This window comes from Alosa alosa, chromosome 1 (assembly GCF_017589495.1).
Source record: "Alosa alosa isolate M-15738 ecotype Scorff River chromosome 1, AALO_Geno_1.1, whole genome shotgun sequence".
Classification (NCBI taxonomy): domain Eukaryota; kingdom Metazoa; phylum Chordata; class Actinopteri; order Clupeiformes; family Clupeidae; genus Alosa; species Alosa alosa.
In genome coordinates, this window is record NC_063189.1 from 29,438,767 (window position 1) to 29,465,959 (window position 27,193).

Below are 27,193 nucleotides of genomic sequence, written 5' to 3' on the forward strand. Positions count from 1 at the left end.
TCCTCCCTTTCTATTGCATATTCAAACTGGGTTGGACCTAGAGGTCACTCCTTCTCTATGTGTGTAACTTTAAATAAGGTAGACTGTTTCTGTATAGTCAGAGAAGTCAGAGAATACTGAGAAGTCAGAATACTGAGAATCTGGTGAAATCCATGATGGGGTGAAACAAACATGTACTTCTCTCCCTTGAGGGCCACTGGCCCCTCATTGAAAAGAATAAAGCCTGGATCCTGATCTTGCATCGTCCTGATTGAGTCTTAAGAGAAATATGGTAGTAAAAATATACTATCACAACTCTGACTTCAATTGAACCCCATGCAGAGACACACACACACACGCGCATGGACCACTTTGCCCCTCTCTCTCCCTCTCTCATCGCTGAAGTCAAATTATAGCCTGGGAGGTGCTTCTACATCAACCGTGATCGACAGGAAAGGAAAACAAAACGTTTAGAGATCAGGAACCGTCAGGAATTTTGTAAACACAGAAGCATGACAGCCTGTAACGCGAGAGAACATGGATGTGTTCTCCATTTGAGGAATGTTATAATCGATTGCGGATGTGAACAGACAGATTGACACGGAGCGCATAGTAGGCCTACTTTCACTTTCTAGTGTGCATATTCAGTACGTGAAAGATAATTAGTAGCAAAACAGCAATCAAATATTAGCCTACATGGCAGTGAGTTTTGTTTTCAAATGTTTTCATGCATGTCTAGATAACGGGTGAGGAATGTTTAGGAGACTATCGTGGAAATCTTCAAATTCACGACTGGGGTCTTTTATTTGAAGGCATAAAGCACAGCACCTTTATTTGGGGCATGGCTTACTGTTTGATTATATTGCTAAATATTGGGACTGATGACCACTGAAATCTGTGCGGTATTTGATGGTTCACTATTAAGTTTCATGTATGAAAGGGTATTGGGATTTCCATCTGCTTATTGCGAGATAAGGCATCTGCTTTCATTTAGTCATGGAATGTGAGTTGTGCTGAAATGGAAACCTTATTCAGCCTAAATTGAGTAATTTTTTAATTAAGCATGATTTACTTTTTTATAAAATTCTTAGGCTGATGCCTGGCAGCAACAATTGTGTTTAAATGTAGGTTACTGCATCAGCCTCTGGCAAGCGGGGGCTGCATGCAACTGGTAGCTTGAGAGCAACGTGTCAGAGACTCATGGTGTAAGACAATGACTTTTCATTGGCAACAATATTAAACCAACCAACAATATAAAATATTAAGAAGAGCTCTTTTATAAGTTAAATTGAAACAAAACTATTACTTGCCTTTATTTGTCCGAATCTGAGGCCCAAACAGAATTCTTGCCATAACGGTAATTTAAGGATTTAGGTATGCACGTGTTTTTCAGGCATAGCGCAACCACTAATCTCTGACTGAAAGAGCACAGAACTTGTGCATTTGAGAGTGCTCTCTCGCGGCTAGACAGTAATGTTTCATGTAGGGTCAGTTAATATGAATTAACATTTAAAAGCATGTTCAATTATATATTTTTTCATATATGTGACCAGGCATGGCAAAACCAGGCTCAAGTCGCGAAAAACGTCTTTGAAGGGTTTTTTTTTCTTCAAAATTAGTTATTTTCGGTTTTTTGCAGAATGTGCAAGTTGAAGTCCTAAAGATGACCTGAATCTGATGATGAAGGCGACTTCATTACATTGGAGAACATCCCTAATCTAGAGCTGACCTTAGCCGAAGATAATTAATACGAGGAAGAATCTCTAGGTCTGGCAGCAAAGGAACTAGATCGTAAGATATCAGATGCTATTTCCACAGTTACATTTGACGGGAATAAAGTTTGTGTGTTAGAAACTTTATCCATTGCTACTAGCTAATTAGGGCCTACTGTCGTTATCTATTGGCACCATAGGCTACTAGCCAAAACCCATTACAGATAGTTTCGGTGGGCAATTAATTTGAATAATGCGAGAATGTCTTGTTTTGACTGATGGCAGGGTGCCTTATCGTGTGTGCATTCAAATTAACAGGGTTTGCAAACGTGATCTCATGTTTGTATAGTTCGCGTTTTAGACTATTTTATCCATTGCTAAACCTGCTAAATCCATTGCCAACTTGGTGCCTTGCACTGGGTGTTCATTCAAAATAACAGGGTTTGCAAACGTGATCTCATGTCTGTTTTAGACTACTTTATCCATTGCTACTAGCTGGTTCTGTAACCCATTACAGATAGTTTCGATGGGTCATTAGCATTTCTCAGCTTGTAGCTTTGAGATGTGTATACTTTAAAATGGCTACAACTTATTCAAATATTACCAGATCTCCATGAGTGAGACACCATTGGATAGCTTTGAAACTACACTTTCGGAATCTGTGAATGACTCAAAATGTCTCTGAGGAGACATGTGCCTGGTTTTGCCATGCCTGGTCACATATAAGTCGCACCTGACTATAAGTCGCAGGGCCAGCCAAACTATGAAAAAAAAGTGCAACTTATAGTCCGGAAAATACGGTACTCATATTTGACTGAACATATCATTTTACAGCTCTAACTTTGCGGAACAAATATCGGTATATATATCGTATATCGATATTCAACCTAAATATATCGGGATATGACTTTTGGTCCATATCGCCCAGGCCTAATCTGAGTGTATGTGCATGTGTCTCTGTATGTGTGCATGTGTCTCTGTATGTGTGAGTGTGTGTGTGTTTGAGCATGCGTGTGTGTGTGTGTGTGTGTGTGCGCATCTGAGTGTATGTGCATGTGTCTCTGTATGTGCGAGTGTGTGTGTGTGTTTGAGCATGCGTGTATGAATGTATATGTCAGTACCTGGTACTGTGAAGTCCTGAGTGTAAATTATGTCATCCTCCTCTCCGTCAAAGAGCTCGTCGTCATCGTCCTGGTCGGCGTAGCCGTGGAGGTCCTCCAGGTAAGGCACCACGCTCATGCTCCTCCAGGGGTCAGACCCACCCGCGCTGGGGGGGATGGGCACCGGAGCCTCTGACGGAGGGTGTTTCTTACGCACCCAACTACAGCGAGGGGGGAGGAGGAGGGGGGGGGTCTTTAGTTTTAGCAGCTACTTTTACTGCAAAAACATGTTTTTTTGGAACATGTAGGCAACATTGTACAATGTACCATACCTATATCATACCAATAAAGCACAGGTCGAATTCAGAAAAGAGAGAGAGAGAGAGAGAGAAAAGAGAGAAAGGGAGAGAGGGAGAGAGAGAGCAAAGGAAGCAGTGAGAGACAGAGGGAGGTAGCGAAAGAGAGACACAGAGAGGGAGAGAGAGCAAAGGAAGCAGTGAGAGACAGAGGGAGGTAGCGAAAGAGACACAGAGAGGGAGAGAGAGCAAAGGAAGCAGTGAGAGACAGAGGGAGGTAGAGAAAGAGAGAGGTAGAGAGAGAGAGCAAAGGAAGCAGAGAGAGTGAAGGAAGTCGGATGGGACGGATCATAGACTGTATATATAGAACTGGACAGTGTGGTTGCATTCAGCAGTGTTCTATGGAATTGAAGCCGCCGAGTCGACGCCATCTTGGAAAACTTGCAACCAATTTGAAGTGCGGCTGCGCAGCAGAAGTTGAAGCATGCGCAGTGAAGAGGAGTCGCGGTCAGGCACGCCCACTCAGCGAGTTAAACCCGCCCCCTTCTCCTTTCCACAACACAGGTCGACCATAGGCGCCGAAGGCTAGCTGGCTGGATGAATTTAGCGGCTGTGAGTTAGCTAAACAGCACAAACAACAGTCTTCGGTTTGTTCTTGTCTGGTAAGTGTTGTGTATCAACTGAAAAGTTTTTTTGTCTATTGTTGTTCTTAAATACGTCTAAGAGAGCTTATTATGTTGATTACAGACTGTGAGAAATTAGTATGGTGAATACTAATCAGCTAACAACAGAAATACGTACAGAGAATTACATGCTAACGTTTGCAGCTACATTAACGTTACTGTAAACGGTAGGCTAAGTTAGTCGTTGAGGTGAAGATTAGCAAACAGCTCCCCTAATAGTCGATGCATGTTTAGTCGGTTTTATTAGTTTTTGCGGTTTTCAAATATCTCAATCTGAATGTATGCTATCTCAACATGGAGTAACCATTGACTGTACATGGAGATTACACAGTCAGTACAGTTTATGATAAAGCAACGTTAACATTATATGAAGCATGGACCTCATCAACCTGTCATATTAATGTAACTACTAGCCAGTTTGCCAACGTTGCATTTTTTCTAACGTTAATGACAAAGACACCTACGTTAGAGCTACTTCTGTGACGGTAGGTCGGTAGTTGTAGACTGCATGAGTGAATGATCGATAAATGAAACGCCTGCATTAAACACTACGCCAAGAACCAGTCACAAATTCCCAGGGATATCGGTGAATATTGAGAAAGTAACACCATAATTTGTCATCTAACGTCCATGATCAGTCTTACTGATAACGTTATTTTTCGAGCTGACACAAGTTGATAACATTCACATATTTAAATATAGAATTTAATATTAAAATCGCATGTTTAAACGTGTAGTTAACATTAGGTAGGCAGTGAAATTTATTGCACACATATTTAATTAATTGGTATTACTAGTGGTGTTGAGTGCCTCCTTATATGCTTTGTAATGTTGTAAAATTGTCTGACTAACTTAATTGTAACTTTACTTTTTGCAGATAAGGTATGGGTGATGGCTGAATGTATTGGAGGTGGCGGCAAGGTGGTCTCCATTAGTCTGCAAGGGAATGCCTACGTGAGGTGGTTTGGCTGGGGTGGCATGTCCTCCCTCTTTCTCCAAGTTCCCAGACATTCATCTCCCTGACACCACCCACTGTCACTGGATCAACCTGAAGCCCCTTATACATGGGACATGGCACAGCACCACTACGTTCTGAAACACATGACTTTCAATAACTTGCGTGGCACCAAGATAGGTCTGTCGCTGCTCTGAACCTTCTGTTAACGTGACATTATTCATACTTGAGGCTGTACACATCACTTTGTTTCTATTTTCTTTATTGAGGTCACCCAAACTTCAACTTTCGGTATGCCCCTGAACTCACACAAATTGTAAATTGCAATGAGCCATTTAGGATAGATAGATAGATAGATGGATAGATGGATAGATGGATAGATAGATAGATAGATACTTTATTGATCCCCAGGGGAAATTCAAGATAGCTGTAGTTAGCTGTAGTGGTGGGTATACTGTGAGCAATCCTTGCCTATTTTAAATGGGTATACTGAGATGTGAGTAGGACTGTGAATGATGGTGACTATGGCTAACGTAACTTCGGATCAGAGCCCTTTTACTTTACCTATCAACTGGCTAATGCTAGCATGATTTAGCATGCTATGAGCTAATATACTTAGCATCTACGAAAGTACAGCACATATCTTTTTTTCACAAAGAATCTGTCACAACTAACAACGATGTCTCTTACAAACAACTACACAATGTATGACTATCAATTTGTATTTAGTCAGACTCTGATAAGATATAGCCTAATGATAATAACAGCAACACTTATTTAGGTTAGATTATGTGTCGAAATCTGGTGTCGTTAAAATAAGGGAGCGATGACGTGGTCGTGTCTGCAGCATAGACGGTAAAACATAATGGACAAAGTGTTGTGTCTGCAGTCAGCCAGCTGTCAATCATAGGTGTAAACACGCCCTTTTTAGATTTGCTAATATAACATTAAAAAAAATAATTTCAGCGAGAAAAGAGAAAGTGTGTATTGAAGCATCTTGAAAACTATTTTTTCGAATAAAAAGTTGTAGATACAAAAATAGTTTTAGGTGAGAAAAGTGACACGGAAAGGTGGCTACTTGGCCATTGAAATACATGGGGATGGGCGGAGTTACACATTGTATTGCAGCCAGCCACCAGGTGGCTCTGGACTAACGCTCGCATCACTCTTAACAGACGGCACACTGTCCAGTTCTATATATACAGTCTATGGGACGGATATGGAGAGGGGGAGAATAACCAGATATTAACAATCAATTTGTATAGACGAAGGTAAACAGGGGAAAATACATGACTAACGCATTTACCTACAAGAGACATTGCAAATGCAGTACAATTTATTATGCAGTTCAGTCTCTCCTGCCTGAATGACTGAGCCACTAGTCATTGAGACTCAAGTCACAGATTGAGCACAAAATGTAGGTGCACCCAAATTTTTCATCATCACTTTTAACGCCACAAAACCTTTTAATCTCTCTCCATATAGCTGAGCCGTTGTCAGAGCATGTTGGGCGGAACAGTAGCCCTACTTTTTTTAACAAAAAAAATCTATGGGTCTATTCTCTTAATTTTAAGTTGGCTGTTTTGTTACGTTTATTTCCTTTCGTTTATTTCCTGTAAAAGTTTGCCAATAGGTTGCTTAGCTTATTTCGGAAATGTCATTAAACCCAACAGCAGGCCTAAATTAACTAAATTACATAGCCTAGGTAGGTTAGCAACACAAATTTGAGAGGTCAGCAAATCAACTTAACAGTAGCCTACTATTATTCATTGCTGTGCATCCACAGCATCACTTAAACTAGCAGCCATGTCTCGCTGTTATCACATGACAGCTGCAGGTTGAAAACTGTGTGTGAGGAGAAGAGACACATAGGCTACGAGAAGCACTAGAATAGGGGTCTCCAACCTTTTTGGGAATGAGGGCTACCTGAAGGACCCGAAATCATATATGGACAGACCCTCACCCCTTTTTTGCGTGGGTAATCCTCTTAAATAATAGGCCTGTGTGATTTTTACTTTTAAATTATCAATATTATGTAGGCCAACCAAGTATAATATTAAGCAACTGTATTTCCATCTGATTCTTCAATATCAATATGCAACACTACCAACATTTTTGTTCAGTTAATTTCAAAGTTTGCATGGGGAATCTAATCTATTTTTTATTTTTATTTTGTGCAATTAATAATTTAATTTAGGTTACAATTTTTAGCATTACCCACCATTATGAATTCAGGGGTTGTTTAAGTTTTGATTTAGGTGGACAATTCGGTTTTAACATTTCAATAGTAATCGCCCAGACCACCCTAATTTATGAAGACGCCTTTTTGCACAACTGAAATCTCTCCATGATCTGGCAAAAAAAGGTTTTGTTTTTTACCAGGTAATGCACAGTCCTGCACAGTCACGCATGCCATACAATTTTCACTATTCCTACGGCAGTAGCCTACATGAGAGAAAAGGCCTGTGAGCTAAAGCAATTGTTTTTCAGTCCTTGAACCTTGAACAATGATGCAATAACCGTATTTGACGAACAAGAAATGGCCACAGAACTTTTACAAAGATATGCCTCAAGTTTTTTTCTCCCTCTCAGTAGAGAGTGAGTGAGTGAGTGAGTGAGTGAGTGAGTGACCAATCCCAAAGTCCGGACTCACAGACTTTGGTACGCGTTCTCGCGAAATTCGTAAGGGTTTAGTGCAGTCCAGAGAGAGAGCGAGAGAGAGTGAGCGAGTGTGTGAGTGAGAGTGTGAGTAGAGAGAGAGGTTGGTGTCCGAGGTTACGCTTCCTTCCCACAGGAGGACCACTGCAGCTGGCTCGCTGGTTGCCATGGAGAAGCCAGACTCATCGGACCAATTTAGCAGCATGTGTTAAAAGCCTCCAAGTGCCCTGTCACAGGAAGACTTGTGCATGCGCACACAATAGACACACACACACACGAGCCAGCAGGAAGTATGGAGGATTTGGAGTCTGTCTTTTACTCCATCCTTCTTCACACTGTTTCTCCTCTCTGCTGTACAGCCTTCACTGTCCTCCATCCACCCCCTCCATCGCTTAAACACACACACAGTATTAATCCAGCCTAGAGTCAGCATCTCCCTCTCTCCTCTTCTTTCCTATTCTCTTCTATTCTCTCTCTCTCTCTCTCTCTCTCTCTCTCCCCCATCCTCCATATTCTGCTGACTTCTGGATGCTTCTGACTCAGAGCTCCACAGATGGAAAGAAGGAGGGATGAGAGGGACAGTGGAGGGGAAGAGAGAAGAGGAAGAGAGTAAGGTGAAATAGAAGAGGAGATACAGGCAAGGGGAAGATTGGCAGAGACAGTGAGAGAGGGAGGGAGAGAAGAAAGAAGAAAAAAGAAGAGGCAGAGAAGAGGATAGGAGGGAGGGAGAGATGTAGGGAGAGAGGCAGGGAAGAGAAAAAAGAAAGGAGAAGAGGGGGAGAGTGAGAGAGAGGATAGAAGGGAGGGAGGGTGTGTGTCTGAGCAGAATAATAAAAACCCTTGAGCGTGACGTCACTACCAACGTCACAGGGAAACACACTGCTTCACACAGAGGACACACACTGAGCTGCACACACACACACCTTCTGTATAAGACTTCACTGTACACACTTTTCCTCACACCAGCTGTGCACACAAGCCAGCGCACGCAGGCACACCCACACAGAGCTGTGACTCATCGCAGAATCAGGGGGGTGTAGGACTCGTACTGGACTGGTACAAACCAGATCCAGCCTCCGGCGCACACGCACACACATAAAGGCAACATCTATAGCTCACGTCTGGCAGGTACACGTGTTTATGCGTGTGTGTGTATTTGTGTCAGTGCATTCCTGTGTATATCTAAGAAGGGCACAGGCTGTGGTAGAGGTTCACTGATTACTGACATTATGCCCCAAATGAAATCATTTCATTGAGTGAGAGAGAGAGAGAGAGAGAGAGAGAGAGAGAGAGAGAGAGAGAGAGAGAGAGAGAGAGAGAGAGACTAAATAACAGTCTTGATGAGTTCTAGACACTGTATGATTTGGCAACACTTTTTTCACGAATTGTCATGCCAATAAAGCGTTTTTAATTTGAATTTGAGAGAGAGAGTGAGAGTGTGTGTACTTGAGACATACTTGTGTTGCCGTATGTGCTGTATTGAAAATCTCTTCTCAGGGTCGTATTCCAGCATTCCTGAAGGAGCACAAAGAACAGAGACATGAAATTACAAATCTGAAAAACATCACTCGCATCCTCAAAATATCTGTGTGTGTGTGTGTGAAAAGGAGGAGTGAGTCATTGTAACATATGCTTCAGTATAACTTAATCTGTGTGAAGCACACATACAATGACTGTGTGTGTGTGTGTGTGTGTGTGTGTGTGTGTGTGTGTGTGTGTGTGTGTGTGTGTATGTATGAGAGGGAGACACACATTTCATGCACTGTGCTTATTTCTAAAGCTCAAGTCTGTAGCAGGTGCTGCATCATCACACCCTTTTCAGTGTGTACATGTGTGAATGAGAGAGAGAGAGAGACAGAGAGAGAGAAAGAGAGGGAGAGAGAAGAATGAGTCTGCAGGTGATAATGGCTCCTGCTGTGATTACGTGTGCTGCTGACCACAGCGTCACAGGCAGCTCTAACCACACACACACCTGAACTGTGCAGATTGCGCCTTGTTATCTCATGCCTTCTTGCCCTCTCCCCCCTCTGCTCCCTCCTCCTTACAGGACCCCATCCGGCCGCATAAGTGCACACACACATACACACACACACACACACACACATAACTAGGGGTGCAGCTATCGATTCGGAATGGAGTATTCTAGCGATTATTTCATCGATCGATCAAGTAATCGGATCAAAAATAATTTTGCATTATTAAGTGCAATTTATTAATATGCACAACAAATGTCAATTTGTCAAGTAAATTGATATATCTGTTTTATGTAGATTTGTGCATCTGCAGCATTATCAATACTACCAAATAACCTCCCTTACAAAAAATAACTGCAGTTTTTTCAAAGTACAGTGCAGTTATACTACAGCACTGCGGTACAGTATACTGCATTCCAAATTATTATGCAAATTATTTTTTTCTCAGATTTTCCTAAATAGTTGATGCAAATGACAGTTGATAACAGTTTTTTTTTTTTTTTTAAATAAACTCAAAATGCACTGCTCCAAATTATTATGCACAATAGAGTTAGGAGGTCATTTGAATTAAATCAAAAGTTATTTCAATCAAAAACATCTTAACAGGCCAAGTTACATGTTACCATAGGACCCCTTCATTGATATCACCTTCACAATTCTTGCATCCACTGAACTTGGAAGTTCTTGGAGGGTTTCTGCTTTAATGTCTTTGCAGGATGTCAGAATAGCCTCCCAGAGCTGCTGCTTGGATGTGAACTGCCTCCCACCCTCATAGATGTTTTGCTTGATGATGCTTCAAAGGTTCTCAATAGGGTTGAGGTCAGGGGAAGATGGGGGCCACACCATGAGTTTCTCTCCTTTTATGCCCATAGCAGGCAATGACCCAGAGGTATATAAAGATGACTTTGCTAGGGAAGGCACGGTTCTTCTTTTTGTACTAGGGATGCACGATATATCGGCGGCCGAGATATTATTGGCCGATAAGTGAAAAAATGAAAATATTATTATCGGTCTGATAAAAGAATTCTCGCCGATAATTTGCGCCGATATTTTTTAAAGTCCTAATTTACGCCTACGTAAGGTCCGTCTGGCTACACTGAGCTACTTGAGCTTGGTTGGCTATAATTTTCCTCAATATAATGTCAGCAATGTGGTCGGGGAAACGTGCTGGTCGGGGAAACAAATAAACAAACTCGTTAGTGGGACGACTACATAAGTAGGCCTAGTTCTAAGTTGTGTTTTAGTATTATATTTGCATTACTTTAGCTTGGGTTTTGTATTATTACCTAGAAATATGCTAACTATTCCTGCTTCAGTTCCAGACAGGTCATCATAATAAGTTATTAAAACCTTCGGGGCTAACCCCTTTCATTTCTGCTGCAGCAGGTTGTGCGCAACAGAGTAGACGGACATAAGATACAGTCTGAGGAGTTGCAGCTTTATTCAGTTACCCGCAGTTGAAACTAAACCTAAGTTTCCCTCACAAACTCTGATTTGGTCGCTATACTGTAGCTTATTCCAAGCTGAGCCGTTTATGAGCGTTTAGTCCTAAATGAAAACGATTCAAACTCTCTAGCCACTCACTCGCAATTCACTGACGTCAGGTTCACTTAAAGGAGCCACACATACTGTAGGACTAGGCTACTGTTATGTTGACTGCTGTACTATTGAGGACTATGAGTTCTGTCCATCATTTGGTGGTAGGTAAAATTACTGCAATAAAATTATGCTTATTAAATGCTTTCCCCAAATCACTTTTCTCAATTTTTTTTCAAGAGTAATATTATCGGTTATCATATCGGTATCGGCCACAACAAACCAATAAATATCGCTTATCGTTATCGTTGCAGTTATTTTAGTCCTATTTGGTTAGGTAGCCTACCCCAACACTGGGTGTGTGTGTGCGTGCATGCACGCGATAGAGAGAGGGAGAAAGAGAGAGAGAGAGATGAGAGGAGTGTGTGTGTGATGAGTTTTTTTTTGGTGTAATGCTCACTTGCAATTTTACATGAATTAGTTCACTACTTAAAGTTTGCACAACTTAACATCATATCGACTCACGACACTAGGCTAACAAGGCAACAACACTTGGCTACGTTCTAACTAGCTCATACGGAAATTAACGGGAATAAACGGGAATTAATGGGAATAAACTGGAAATTTTTAATATGGCAAGTCAGTCTATAACAGGCGTCAATCCCATGCACACAGCAATCAGCATAGGTTTCCTTTATGTCTAGTAGCCTATGATGCATTCATGTGCATGATGAAAATAAATTCCCAGTGAAAATGTCATCTCATGTGGGAATAACTGGTGTGAAACTGGGGGAAGTTTGCAAACAGAGTTGCCCAGTTATGGGCTTGTCGTCACTTTTGTCCTCATTCAAATGGGTGTACGTCATTTTGCATAAACTGTAATGGGACGATTAATCTGTCTGATTAAGCTTGACAATTTATATATAATTTACATAATCTATAAGGTTGGGTTGGGGTGGTATGTTGTGTCATTATTTGTTTTACCATTTTCTGGGATTCTAACTGAACAAACCGATTGTCAGTCAATGTTCCAACCAATTGGATTTTGTTGTTGAGTGGCGTGGTGCATCTTGGGCAGTTCAGTGGTTTCAGTGTCGCTAGCTTAGCACGCTAGTAAACCATAGGCAGAGAATGGGATTCCCGCTAGCATGTTAGCTATCTTTGTATGCTAAGCTAAACGAAAAATACTGAACAAACAAATCATATTGCTTATTACTTAAAACAAAATGTTAATGTCTGTATATGAAACAGTAGGAATTACAAAAAATTCCCATTAATTCCCATAATTTCCTTTAATTCCATGAAAGTTTCCAATTTGGAATATTTCCAAAATTCCCCAGCTTAACTTCCCATGGAAAGTTTCCGGTAAGTTTCCGGAAATTTACCGGAAATTTTCTGCCCCTTTGCAACCCTAAACGCAAGTGATGGGGATTAAACCAAACGCTGAGGCAAAGAATTTTCCTCGATCATTTTTGTAATCAAATTATTTGAGTTACTTGAGCAATCGTTCCAGCCCGACAAACACCACATACGTGCAAGCATACACCACACCCCCCACACACCTAAAAAACACACACACAGACACACAACTATTTTGTCCACAGCTACAGTGGCAGTGTTACACAGATTACTAGGAACGGAGACAGGGGGTTTGTGGCGTGCATGTGCCACACAAAAATAGAAATTGAAGACGGGTCTATTTTTTTTGTGCCCGCGGCACAAAGCATGCACATTGCGCTCATGGCGTAGCCAGTTTCACTGATTAGACTGGAAAAGTATTGTTGAATGTTCCACTTCAGCTTCAGAGGTGACAGGCGGTGTGTGTGTGTGTGTGTGTGTGTGTGTCTGTGAGCTGAAGTAAATAGAACACTTCCAGTCTCAGAGTCGACTTAGTCACACCTGACATCACACTGCCACCTGCTGCACAGACCTGTTCAACACACCCACACCACGTCACACACACAAACGCATACACACACCGGCATGTGCATACACACCCACACACAGATCCATTTTAAAAAGTGTTCAACAGTCAGAGAGAGAGAGAGAGAGAGAGAGAGAGAGAGAGAGAGAGAGAGAGAGAGAGAGAGAGAGAGAGAGAGAGAGGGCAGGAGTGTGTTCTAATTATGGCGTAAGGTGTTGTCTGACCTCTCAGCAGGTCCGAGAGCAGAGGGCCACACTCCTCAGGGACACTGTAGTGGCCCTTCCCAATGTTCTCAAACAGCTTATAGATGTTGTCCCCCTCAAACGGGTACAGGCTCGTCGTTATGTTGTAGCTGTCCACCACACACACACACACACATATATATATATATATATATATAAACACACATAAACAGTCTGGATGTGAATCTTGTGTTCTTATTCTCCTACATAAAAGGTTGAATCTAGCATCCAAACAGGAGTTATCCAGGTCAGGAAATTACGTTTAGTAATTTACCATTCTGAACTATGTCTGAGGTCACTCTGGGTTGCACAGAGAGCTGACATCAGGAGGGGAGAGGGTACCTACCCATCTGGTTCATAATGCATTAATTTCGGCTTTTAACAAAAACCTAACCGTTTATATTTATTTATATATATATATATATATATATATATATATATATATATATATATATATATATACACACACAGCATCATCATCATCATCCTCCTCCTCCTTCTCCTATTCCTCCGGACGTGTGGGCTGTCATATTTAACTATACATCATCCTCCTCTTCCTCAGGATGTGTGGGCTGTGCTATGGGCTCTAACTCACAGTGTGACGCCGGCGGACCAGATGTCCACTTTGAAGCCGGAGAAAGTGTCCAGGCCATTGGCAATCTCCGGGGGCTGAAACGCCGGGGAGCCCTGACTGGTGCGGCACGTATCGTCCTCCGCGAATGGGTGCAGGGCCTGCGGGGTGGGGGTCAACACAGGTCACAGAAATGTCAGATGGGAGGTCATGGAGAGATCAGTGATAGTTTAAAAATGTGATCAATGCCGTGTGATCAGCTGCCGTGTGAAAGTAGAAACATTGAGGTGACACTGGAGAGCCTCTGGGCAATGAGTCACACCACACCCCCTCTGTGTGTGTGTGTGTGTTTGTGTGTGTGCGAGAGAGAGATTAGGTTTGCTTTTTTGTGTGTGTGTGTGTGTGTGTGTGAGAGATTATGCTTGTTTTTGTGTGTGTGTGTGTGTGTGTGTGTGTGTGTGTGTGTGTGTGTGTGTGTGTGTGTGTGTGTGTGTGTGTGTGTGTGTGTGTGTGCGTGTGTGTGGCTTCACTATGCAGAACTTTTTTTATCATCATCATCATCGTGTGCTCCTTTTTACTCTCTACTTAGAAGCTAGCTGGGGTTCTCTGAAGGACCCTTTTGAGAGTTCTCAGGGTTCTCTGAAGGATACTCTAAAGAGTTCTTTTGGCTTTTATCTCGGCTCACCTCGGCCACCCCCAGATCGGAGATCTTCAGAGCGCCATCCGTGGTCAGCAGCAGATTGCCCGGCTTAATGTCTTTGTGAACGATTCCCTGGCTGTGCAAATACTCAAGGCCATCCAAAAGCTGGCAAAAGTACCTACAGGGGAGAAAGAAAGAAAGAAAGAAAGAAAGAAAGAAAGAGGCAAATAATAAACCAGAAAGAAAGGGGGGGGGAGAACAATACAGTTGTGAGTTATCAATAATCTGAGGCAGGTCTGACCAGTTATAGAGGTTTTAATTATCCAGTTCTGTGAGTGTTTGCGTGTTTGTGTGTGTGTGTGTGTGTGTGTGTGTCACAAAACATGGGTTGAGAGATAAGGAGTGAGATGACATACCCGTGAGCTTGGAACACTGGAAACCTCTTCTCCGGAACACTGTCCAACATCTCTTGCATTCCACACACGCAATACTCCATCACCATATACGTAGCGCAGTGGTCAAGGAAACACCAGAGGTCAAAAACTGTCACACTCAACGCTCACTACTCATAGGTAGCTCCTGTGTGCTTTTACGTGAGTGTGTGTGTGTGTGTGTGTGTGTGTGTGTGTGTGTGTGTCCACGCAATCTCCCCTAGAAACAGATGTCCATTTGCACAGAAGTGATTCTGGGTGGATATAATTTCTCCAGTGCAAAACTCCGGCTTCATAGAGTAAAAGTCCTTCCTCGTGTCAGCCCTACCTTTGCATGTAACCCAGGTGATATTACTCATTTGCTTGTCTACCTGGTGGAGGATGTGTCTTAATTAGTGAGTGGTTGTAAAACTGGTTGCTGGTTTAGGGAGTGGTTGGAAAAATATGCAGTTGGTCTTTTACTTTCTGAAGCCGCAGTATCAGCCGTCTGCCCAGATTCTACTGATCTATCAGAGGAGTGGCACACTGGACCGGCGCTCTGCTGACCTGCCCAACGCTCCATGGCATGTGTGCAGTCTGACGCAGACACCTGATGACAGTCTTGATGGAGAACAGGAGAGTGTATGGACCGAAACGTGAACACACTCGCCATGACTCATAAGAAATACTCTCTCTCTCTCTCACACACACATCATTTAACACTAATCAGCTCAGTGGAATGGATTGTAATGAAATGGTGTGAGAGGCAGCCTGAAGTCCCCTTCAGACATGGTGCAGAATGGGAGAGAGAGAGAGAGAGAGAGAGAGAGAGAGAGAGAGAGAGAGAGAGAGAGAGAGAGAGAGAATATGAGTCTCAGGGGGGCACAAGATGGCTTCTGTATATTGCTCCTTGGAAACTAACTGGCAGTGAGTATGAAGAGACAACAGCAAGAGAGTGGAAGGGAGAGAGACAAATTGTGAGACAGAGAGAGAGAGGGAGGGAGGTAGAGAGGGAGAGAAGATTGAGATGGGTGTTCCACAGCGTCTGATGACGCAGTCAGGACTGCTTAGTCAGAAGCACTCTGCGTCAGACACACTTAATTAGCACACAGTTGTGATGTGCAGGGGGATCTCTCAAACTCAAACACACACAGACACACGTGCACGCACACGCACACGCACACACACACACGTACGTGTGTCTGTACCCCCACAATTAAAGTCTACCTAATTTAGAGAAGATGGAGAGAAGATCTGCACAAAGGAGCAATAGAATCAATCCATACATGTACGCACACACACATGCACACAGGAACATACGCACTGAAGGAAAGGATATATCTTTTGCTTCTCTTCATTGTATAACACGTCCACCAACTGGATCACATTTTTGTGCTGAAGTCTACGCAGGAGCTGAATCTCCCTGTGAAAAAAAGGACACACATTTAGTTTAAATGCACACAAATCAGTTAACCTGCCATGAACAAAGACAAAATCACAAAACTATTCTCCTACACAAGCCCAGCATTTAGCCATACTTAAACTCTGTATAGGATGGTAGATTTAGAAATAAAGAGCAGGGTTAACTGTAGGAAGTAGATAGATGCCAATCAAACACTGCAATTGATGAAGGACAGTCACAGACATTAATCATTTTGATTTTGCTAACATGCTCTTCAGCAATGCACTGCTACGCATTTAGTTACTACGGCACTGCAGACTGTGGCATGATCTAAGACCCAACGCGTCAATCTGATCTGAGGACTATAGAGCTAAATTTGTCTCAATAATATTGGTATATGCGCAGAGGGGGATCCACAAATATTTCTTGACTTGCATGTGTGTTTTGATATCTACAAATAAAAAAAAAAAAAAATCATATTTATAATTCATATATTGATTTTTACAAATATAGATGTGCATTTGTAAATAAAATGCCATTGTAAAACTGAACTTCATTTGTGAAATGTGATTCTGCGGATCACCAGCACACGCATTATTCGCTTTCCAAAGTTACGTGTTTTTGAGACGTTCTTCCCATGAAAGTCGCACAAATCCACACGTAAAAAAAAAAAAAAAAAAAAAAAAAAAATCATATTTGTAACTTGTAAATTGTTTTTTTTTTCAATTGTAGATGTGTATTTGTAAATGAAATGGCATTTGTAAAACTGAAAATTGCCTTTGTGAAATCTAATTTTGCATTTGTGGATCACCAGCACACACAGTTTTCGTTTTCACATTTGTGGATCAGCACACGTGTTTTTGAGACAATCTTTGCGGCAGAGGAGCCACCCAGATCCACAAATAGAGAATCACAGTCCCGCCCACAGCCGAAATGATGATTTGGAAAAATCAGTATCTAAAGAGTTTTACAGCATGTCTTAGGCTAACCAGCTACGGCATAACTCATAAGCATACAACATATCATTTCGAGTGAAAAAACGAAGAGAAAATCTAAAAAAAGTCAAAAGGTACAAGACTGTGTACATATTTTCATTTCCAAGCGAAGGAACTACTCATCCCATAAACCACCGCGCCTCACTGAATAATATATACGCAATGCACAAACCAGTGTGAAATCATTTCCAACCGGCGACAGCACGCGAACCCTTTCCTCCAAACAGTGATTTTTAAATAGTGAATGTGCAGTTAATAGCAGTTATTTCAGGAGTAATCGTGCAAAAAATAGTGTTTTGGTATTGCATGTTATATTTACCATTGTGTATTTTATATCGTGTGCGTGTGTGTGAAAGCGGTTAACATTAACGTTAGCAACATTGTGCAGTGCTTCGTATCTGACTGCCATCCGGATGCATGGACTGGTGCATGGTCTGCTCTTGGACCACCATATTCAGTTTGCTGTGAATTATTACACAAAATGTTCATTAAATGTATGAAGAAGTATTTCTAGGTTAATGATTGATGATATGACTCGTACAGTATGAAGGCTACAGTAGCCTACTGTAGCTAATGTTAACTAGCATTACCAACCTCCCTGCAAAACTCACCACACAACTTTGTAGGTCTTGTCCCACAAGCTAACCCTCGGTCACACAACAGTCAATAATGTGACCCAATTTAAAGTGGTTTTCACCCCTTTTGGACGCTCTTGATTTCGTCCTTGAAACAGTGAAATATTTACGGGGGCATGGACGGTTTGCTAACCATTTTACTGCAGTGTCTAGCTGCTAGCCGGTGGTAGCATCCAGCCTGCATGTGCTATCAGCTAGCTAGCTAGTTCAAAAGTTTAAGTACTTAATGAGGATATACAGGGCTTTTTATGCCTCGACTAAGTTGATGTTTCCTATAAACAACAATTCATGTTCATAGAAACAACAAGGTCACTAAAACATTATATTTCATACCTGTGTTTCAGCATGTAGGCTAACTGAAAAGTTAAGTGTTTAAACTAGCATTTACAGTGTTCTATTTGATGGTGTATTGGCCCTGACTAAGTTCGTGTGATATATAAACCACAATCCTTGTTGATACAAGTACCAATGTTCGTCTAGAAAGTTTTTATTCACATTAAGATTTGACATAGGCAATAAAAGACTCCGCCATCTTTGTCAATAATTTTTGCTGATAAAGTTTCAAACTATGAGCATAACGGCCTTTCCACCAATCAGAGGCATCACTGTGGGATTGTTCAGGATTGTGGGTAAAGAAGTACTTATCCAAGACACCGCGATTAAAAGACATTTATTTCAAAACAAAGTTAGTGGCCCTTGAATTTTCGCCCTCTATATGACCATATACAATCGCTTAGTACAGCCGTAGCTGGTTTTGAGTCTACCATGTGCAGTTAAGTTTTTATGGCTTATACCCGAATTGTCAATGCAGAAATTGCATTGAATTCTTACTTCCGGAAACTCCTGTGGGTGTGACTGATGCTCTATAGCCTACCTCTAATTCGCCTGCTGACAGACTTTCTAATCCAGTAGATGGCAGTGTTGTTCTATGGGACTCATAACACACAGAGCTAGCGAACCTAGTTGTTAAATCTAACAAGTTATGCCTTTTACAACAAGCTTTTTGATGGAAAAGTGGTGTTTAATTTCCATAATCTTTGTTTAGTGAATGCATAAAACCGTCAGTTTGTAAGCAAAATCAAGAATTACGATCTTGAAGTTTGTTTATTGTTACCTAGCAACCGATGCTTTAGGTGTTAAAACCAAAGATTCTAGAACAGAGCTCAGCTCTAGAATCTTTGGTTAAAACGTATTGCAATAATCAATGTTAGTTGGCTAGGCCTACTTTTACAACTTTTGTTTGGCATATATCCTTTACAAAACTAACATTGGCAGAATGATTACTCCTGGATTATGAAATTGCAATGATAAAGCCTCGGTTGCTAGGTAACAATGGTACTCAAAGATCGTATGCGTTCACTGAACAAAGATTATGGAAATGAAACACCACTTTTCCATCAAAAAGCTTGTTGTAAAAGGCATAACTTGTTAGATTTAACAACTAGGTTCGCTAGCTCTGTGTGTTATGAGTCCCATAGAACAACACTGCCATCTACTGGATTTGAAAGTCTGTCAGCAGGCGAATTAGAGGTAGGCTATTTGTGGATCTGGGTGGCTCCTCTGCCGCAAAGATTGTCTCAAAAACACGGGTGCTGATCCACAAATGCGAAAACTGTGTGCTGGTGATCCACAAATGCAAAATTAGATTTCACAAAGGCAATTTTCAGTTTTACAAATGCCATTTCATTTACAAATACACATCTACAATTGTAAAAAAAACAATTTACAAGTTACAAATATGATTTTTTTTACGTGTGGATTTGTGCGACTTTCATGGGAAGAACGTCTCAAAAACACGTAACTTTGGAAAGCGAATAATGCGTGTGCTGGTGATCCACAGAATCACATTTCACAAATGAAGTTCAGTTTTACAATGGCATTTTATTTACAAATGCACATCTATATTTGTAAAAATCAATATACGAGTTACAAATATGATTTTTTTTATTTGTAGATATCAAAACACACATGCAAATCAAGAAATATTTGTGGATCCCCCTCTGCGCATATACAAATATTATTGAGACAAATTTAGCTCTATAGAGGACAGCCGCACACTCACTTGCACATAATTAACACAATATTACCACTGAGACACACACACACACCCTCTCTCTCTCTCACACACACACACACAGAGAGCCTCTCTCTTTCTCGCTCACACACACCCTCTCACACTTTTTGAGTGACTTCACACATTCTTCTGCACACGCAGAAGGGTGCAGAAAGGAAGGAAGGGGAGAGAGAGAGAGGAGGGGAAGAGCGGAGAAGAGAGAAGAGCGGAGGAGAGCAAAGATCATGGGCTCTCCTCCGCTCAGGGGGATGGGGGTGAAAAAAAGAGAGCGCAAGGACTGCCTGCTCAGATTTAGTGAGAAACTGTTGTGTATGGGGCCTGAGTCACAGTGTTGAGGGGTCATTAATCAGAACTACTGTATGCTGAGAGTACTTCAGTGCTGCACACACACACACACACACACACACACACACACACACACTTCAAGCGCACTCTGTCACTATGAATAAAATCACACCGCTGCAGTTTAATGACCAAACCAACACATTAAGCTCATCCAGCTGCCCTTGTCCTTAGCATCTCTCTTCAAAGAGCCATCGGGAGAGGGGGAGTCCAGCCCCGTCTGGGTCAGCGCTAGAGGCCACTTCCCTACTAAACGCACACACACCGATTACACACACTCTGGTGCACACACAGGGAGGAGAGGAGAGAGAGAAATGGAGGGAGAGAGTTGGAGGGGAAGGAAGGAAAGAAGACAGAAAGAAGAGAGAAGAGTGTGTGGGGTGGAGGAGAGAGACGGGGACAGAAGGGACAATATAAAATTTATAGAAATAAAATATTCCGTAATATTTCAGTCAATGTCCGTGTGCTAAAAAGGCACAATTGTTCCTGTAGATGGCAATAACAAATTATACTATTTTGCCAAATAAATGAAAAGCAATTTGAAATCATCAATGTCTTCACTCTTGCTGTATCAAAATATCACCTTTCCTCAGAGATGGTCCTAATGATGTGCTTTAAGTCAAGTCAAATTCTTTCAGTTTGTGCATGATTACATGATATAACTATACTAATACTGTAGCCTAAATGGTGGATAATTAAGCTATATCATATGCTGAGCTATACTGAAGTGTTAAAGATTAAAAGGAAAACTGAAAAAACGTGACCCCAAAACAGTGATACAAACCGAACCGGTTTTGAGAACCGTGCCACCCCTAACTGAGACTAATGAGGATGGTAGACTAAAGCCTATTTTATGCTTCTGTGTCGAATAGACGGCGTACCCCCGCAGACCCCTCTGCGTCGCCGCGAACCCCTCTCCAAAAAATTGGAACTTTGCGTTGAGGCAACGTAGACCGCATGGACTGTGATTGGTCAACGCGTCCTGTGTGTTGATAGTCGGTGTTTCAAGCAGCCTACTGTGGGGAGTTAGCAACATGCTAGTTCACTGACCAAAGCTTTGCAAATAAACTCAGACATATTTTGGTTAAATATGAGTTCGCTTGCTAAGAAAAAAACTTTGTCTTTTATTCCAACGTTTCGGCCTGTCAGCCTTTGTCAAGGTTCCTAATGTGGACACTAACAAATTCAGTCTTAAAGCACCAGGTGTCAATCAAGGGCACTCTGGGTATTTCACCAGGTGTGTAATCAAGCTAGGTCCACACAATCAATTATGATGCACCTAACCACAACATACAAAGGGAGCCTATCAAGACGATTACAGAAACAATAGTTCATAAATTACAATATTTACAAAATTGACAAAACAGTCAGCATGCCATATACCCAACAAGTTATATTATACACATTGTGTCTTTACCTAATTCATAAATCACTAATTACAGTATATCAAATGTAGGTTTAGTACAAATACCCAATATTGTCACTTTCAATCCATTCGACACTTTCAAACATGTCTATATGAAGTTTATTTTAAATAAAAGGTCTCAAATCCAGTTCTTCATTCAGACCATTGGGTCTTAGAGTCCGTAGATGTGAAATCCAAAAAGCCTCCCTCTTTAGTAAAAGTTTGCTTGCTAACATAACTTTAACTGGCTGGCAGACACCTCAGACTTATTTGCTGGTTACAGTAACTAGGTCAATGGATTTTACTGTGTCTATTTCTCGATACTTTGTACAAAATCTAAGCAAGAAAAGGCCAAACAAATAAGATTAATATTTTGGCACGACAGTCTTTGGGGTTTGCCTTTCTGAGTACCGTTTCGGTCATACTGTTTCGGTGGTGAGCGAAACAGACACAGGCGACACGGCGGTGAAATGCACAGCGATGCAAAGCAACCTGACGCAGAACCATAAAATGGTTACAACGCCGTAGGAGTGGCGGCGTAGGTACGCCGTGGAGTTGACGCAGATCTTTCCCTATGAAATGGGACACCACTAGGGCTGGGCGATAAAACGATAGCGATATGTATCGCAATAGACATGTAATCGATATCAATAAAAATGCGTTCGATAGAACATTCGATAATTAAAAGCAACACACACCTCCCGCCTCACGTTGTCCATAAATAAATAGGCTAAATATATCTTGCATTGTAGCTAGTATGTGCAACTCTACCAGCGTAGACAATAGAAGTAGGCCTACCTCAACACAGACTCTCAATGAGTCCTTGCCCCGTGCACGCTCTCTCTCTCTCCCTCTCAACAGGCGCATCCCTCTTCAGCATGCACATGTAGGCTAATCCAAACATTCACAATCGTGCAAGAAGACTGGCTAAATTGCTATTAAATCCGGTTAGCATCATTAGCATGCTTCACGAATTTGTTCAAAACTGTTGCATTCAAATTGACTGCTAAATTCTAATCATCTCAATCCCAATGCAAATGGAAAAGTATTTTCCAAGACTCAAACGGGCCTGTCCCAAGGAGAAAAAGTATTTATTTGAAACTTAAACACACGTGGGGAAACTGAACAGTCTAACCAGTAGACTATGATAAACTAGCAAATTAAGCTACTTTGTTTACAATATTTCCAGGCTTCAACCAGTGCTGCTCATTCAGACTTATGTGCATATTTATTTATTTGAGTGATTTTCATGATTGTGTTGCTATTTCTTTTCCCCGTTTGCTTTGATTGATAACTGAGGTGATTCAAATCAGAGGAAGGTTAAGTTTAAAATAAAAGTGTTTAAATTGAACTTTTTTCCCCTTCTGGTCCTTATCTGAAATAGATAAAAAAAAAAAAAAAAAAAGAAAATAATAATAATTATCGATATCAACTGATATGAAATACTTATATCGTGATACAGTTTTCAGCCATATCGCCCAGCCCTAGACACCACTATATGCAAATTAGCGTAGCGAACGTGCTCACGTACCGAACGGGTCTAACGGTAGCCTACTACTATTTTCATTCAAGAACATGCCGGTTCCAGCAGTCGTGTTGACTTATGTGGGCTGTATTGGTTTATCTGCGTCTGGTTAATCAACAGAGATATTCGTGTTCATGTGAACGCCGGAACACACATCCTAAATATTGACGACACTACCCATATCAGATATATAACGTTATTTAATGCAGACTCTCTCAAAGCACTCAGCAGGTATCATGAACATAGTCAGACATTAGTGTTCAAAACTCGACAGTCCTTTGGATGTGCATCAAACTAACATATCCCAACATATTTCAAAATTTTAAGCTTATTTGCAAAAATATATGAGTAATGCAATTGTTCCTTTCCAGAGGTGTCAGCCATCTTGGTTGAAAAATGTGGCCGGGTCGCTAAGCTCGCACGGTATCCTGGGTAATTTCATCTCCCACTTCGTTTTAAGCCTGCATCTGTCCTGGCTATATTTTGAGGGTTTATTTTAAGGGGAAAATAGCACTCCCCCTTGCTCCCTAAAGTAATGGGACACTCTACCTCTACACGTGCAAAAACGAGGGTTAGGGCAAAAATCTAGGGGAAGGGGAGGTATTGGGACGGGCCCTAAGCATGCAGATGGTGTACTGAGACTAAGTGAGATGTGGATGGTGCACTAGTGTCGGAGAGAGCGATGCGGATGGTGTACTGAGACTAAGTGAGATGCGGATGGTGCACTAGTGTCGGAGAGAGAGATGTGGATGGTGTACAAAGACTAAGTGAGATGCGGATGGTGTACTGAGACTAAGTGAGATGTGGATGGTGCACTAGTGTCGGAGAGAGAGAGATGTGGATGGTGTGTACTAGAAATGGTGCGTTGAAAGCAACTGCTCAGCTCTGCACAGCTTCAATGATTCAGCAGCATTCTAATTAGAGGAGCTGTTTATTCTCTCAAGGCCTATACACAAAACATTCCTCTCATCTAGGCTACTGTTATCCCAATGACGGGTCCAGAGTTCTCCTTTCATCACTGTCTAATAAACCTGGAGAGAGTGTACCCCAGTATTGCTGTCGTGCACGCACGCACGCACGCAGCTGGGAGTGCATGGAGAAACAAACAACATGGCATTAACAGGACTGACTCAGACAGCATAAACAATTATGGCTATTTGTTTTGTTTTGAAATACGAGAGAGAGAGAGAGAGAGAGAGAGAGAGAGAGAGAGAGAGAGAGAGAGAGAGAAAGAAAGAGAGGGACAAAGAGAGAGAGAGAAGTTGGAGAAAGAGAGGGACAGAGAGAGAGAGAGAAGTTGGAGAAAGAAAGAGAGAAAGAGAGAGGTTGGAGAAAGAGGGGGGGAGAGAGAGGGAGAGGTTGGAGAAAGAGAGAGAGAGAGAGAAGTTGGAGAAAGAAAGAAAGAAAGAAAGAAAGAAAGAAAGAAAGAGAGGTTGGAGAAAGAGGGGAGAGGGAGAGGTTGGAGAAAGAGGGAGAGAGAGAGAGAGAGAGAGAGAGAGAGGTTGGAGAAAGAGGGGGAGAGCGAGAGAGGGGGGTTGGAGAAAGAGGGGGAGAGGGAGAGGGAGAGGTTGGAGAAAGAGAGGGAGCAAGACAAAGTGGCAGAGAGGAGTCAGCGATTTGTGGGCCTGCAGCGCAGACTGCGGCTCTGTGTGGGCCAAAAATAGGCCCTGAATAGCGACGGCCATGCTGATGCTTACTGCTACATCTGTTAGAGCGTGTCTGCCCTTATCCGCGTGTGTGCCTGTGTGTACACTCCACTGGCTGCTGCACTGCCCTCTGTGCATGCCTGTGTGTGCACTTTATTTTTTATGCGTACTAACACACACACACACACACACAGTTCTGAATCTGAAAAGAAAGCAAGGAAAGCAAGGTGACAAGTATACATGAACAAGGTAACAGGTCTACATGGACAAGGTAACAGATCTACATGGACAAGGTGACAGGTCTACATGGTAGGCCTGTAGTGACACGTCGATGAAGTAGACACTGCAATTACGTCGACGTCATATTTTTTGTGTCGACGCTTCGCCACACATGTGTGGGAGACCAAAACATTGTAGAATCGAGGACGAAACAGCAACCTTCTCACAGAATTCCCAATAAAGACCTGCAAAAAGCCCAAATAAAAGCCCCAATAAAAGAAAAAGTCCTAAAAAACAGCTCACCCTACATCATCGAAGGTATGGGAATACTAATTTAGTCCCAAACGTAAAAGGTCTTTGCCAAATGGAGTTGGCATACCACAACAGCAATGGGAGCATCTGAAACGGGGGCAGCCCCAGCTGCTGAACAGCTGCTAGATTTAGCGAACAGTAGCAAGCAGATTGCAGTAGCTTTTAACATTATCTGTCTAACGTTAGCTAACTCACGAGTCACGACTTAACGTTAGTTAGCGTTAACTCATGCTGTGGTCGTTTACGAGTCAAATACATAACATTAGACTAACGTTAGCCAGCTTATAGTATCATGATTCAGTATGCTAGTTTGCCAATGTCAACTAATGGCCACCTTACACCAAACAACTTTGACAAGATTTGTGAAAGATTCTCCATTAATCTTAGATTGTTAGATTAATCGTCTAATTAGTCGACTAATCGATAAAATAATCGCCCGATTAATCATTTAATAAATAATTGTTTACCCCCAGCCCTACTACATGGACAAGGTGACAGGTCTACATTGACAAGGTCACAGATATACAAGGCTCACATACTGTTACTGATCCTTCCATTTACAACACTCAACACTTAAAGGAGAATTCCGGTGTGATATTGACCTAAAGTGTATTGAAACATGATACCGAGTGTGAACGTATGTCTCATAGCCCATCTCGGCTTGTCCCCTGCACTCCAAAATCTGGCTTAGTTAGCCGATGCTACCAACAGCTTTTTCAATAGTGGTGCTTCGGCATCGGGCTAGCCATGCAAATAAATCACTGTTTTACACCCATTTACGAGGCTCAATGTATCTCCACACTTCATTGGTAGACTTCCGAGGGCCCTGACATTTAAAACGAGACATTGAGAACTTTGAAAAAGCACTGGTAGTTTACTTACAAGACGATTTATACAGACAGTATCTTCACGAAGTTTAGCGTTTGCAGCCATCTTGAATTTAGTCACGATAAGTCGAGCAACAAGTAAGAATTAACAGGTATGATAAGGGATCAGATTCCAAAAATAATTCAGTGGAAATGCATGGATTCCAGTTTCTTCCAGTAGCAGCAACTGGAATCCATGCATTTCCAGAGAAATACTGTACATCAATTATATGAGTGCCATTATTTTGGGATATTTTCCCAATGCAAGAATCATACACTGGTAGGTAAATGGAGAAAATATTTACATACTGTTTAATGAGATTTCATTTGAATGTCTAAAGATTCAGGAAACACAATACCAGTTTTTGTGTATGGTAATTGGCGGAGCAGATAGGCGAAAATCACTGATCTGAAGATCTTTAATAGGAAGAATAATTAGGCTATAGCTTTTGGCCACATTATATTCAAATTTGACTATACAATACTCAATGCTAGACAGTGTATTATCCAGTCTCTCTGCTGAGTTTTTATGGAAGTTGCAATAATACACGTCGTTTTATTAAATGTCATTACCTTGAAGCCTTCGAACAGGTTATAGTGGAGCTACGAACGTAATCGAGTGGTTTCGGTTTCTCTTACGCAGACGCGCACACGTCTGTATTGAATGAACGCTCATACCACCACACTTAATTGTATGTTTGATGACACCAAATTAGCAAATATTTCCTCTTGACTGCAGAAACATTTGTTTATCTTTTCAGTCAGTCCGCAGTTCCTTGATCAATTGCGCAGCAGTCTCCACGGCCCATAGTTTGAGAAACCCTGGTCTAGCCTACCTAGTGCGGCTGGGTCTTAAGGACTAAGTACACTGCTCACATAGTTCCCTCAGTCAGGCAGGGTTTGGAGAAGTCTAGTTCTCTTGTTTTAGCCCTGCTGCTCAGTGCTTTAAATTCTCTAGTGTCATGTCCTGTCTGTCATGCTGTTTTGAATTGTTGTGGTATGCAAGTAGCATTGCAAATGGTCTCCTAATTATACTAGAAATGCACCGATATGGAATTTTAGGGCCGATAACGATAAACAATATTTATTGGTT

General features: G+C 41.7%; 1 protein-coding gene across 3 annotated transcripts in view; it reads right to left on the reverse strand.

The window, feature by feature from the left end:
• stk11 (serine/threonine kinase 11) overlaps positions 1-27,193 on the reverse strand; it is a 48,718-nt gene that overhangs the window by 13,590 nt on the left and 7,935 nt on the right. For all 3 annotated transcript variants that reach the window (XM_048239492.1, XM_048239498.1, XM_048239505.1), the window contains exons 3-9: positions 16,019-16,102; positions 14,686-14,775; positions 14,315-14,447; positions 13,654-13,790; positions 13,041-13,168; positions 8,841-8,898; positions 2,813-3,012 (exon numbers count right to left, since the gene is read on the reverse strand). In XM_048239492.1, coding sequence (XP_048095449.1) covers positions 2,813-3,012; positions 8,841-8,898; positions 13,041-13,168; positions 13,654-13,790; positions 14,315-14,447; positions 14,686-14,775; positions 16,019-16,102 — 830 coding nt within the window. The remainder of the gene's footprint in view (positions 1-2,812; positions 3,013-8,840; positions 8,899-13,040; positions 13,169-13,653; positions 13,791-14,314; positions 14,448-14,685; positions 14,776-16,018; positions 16,103-27,193) is intronic.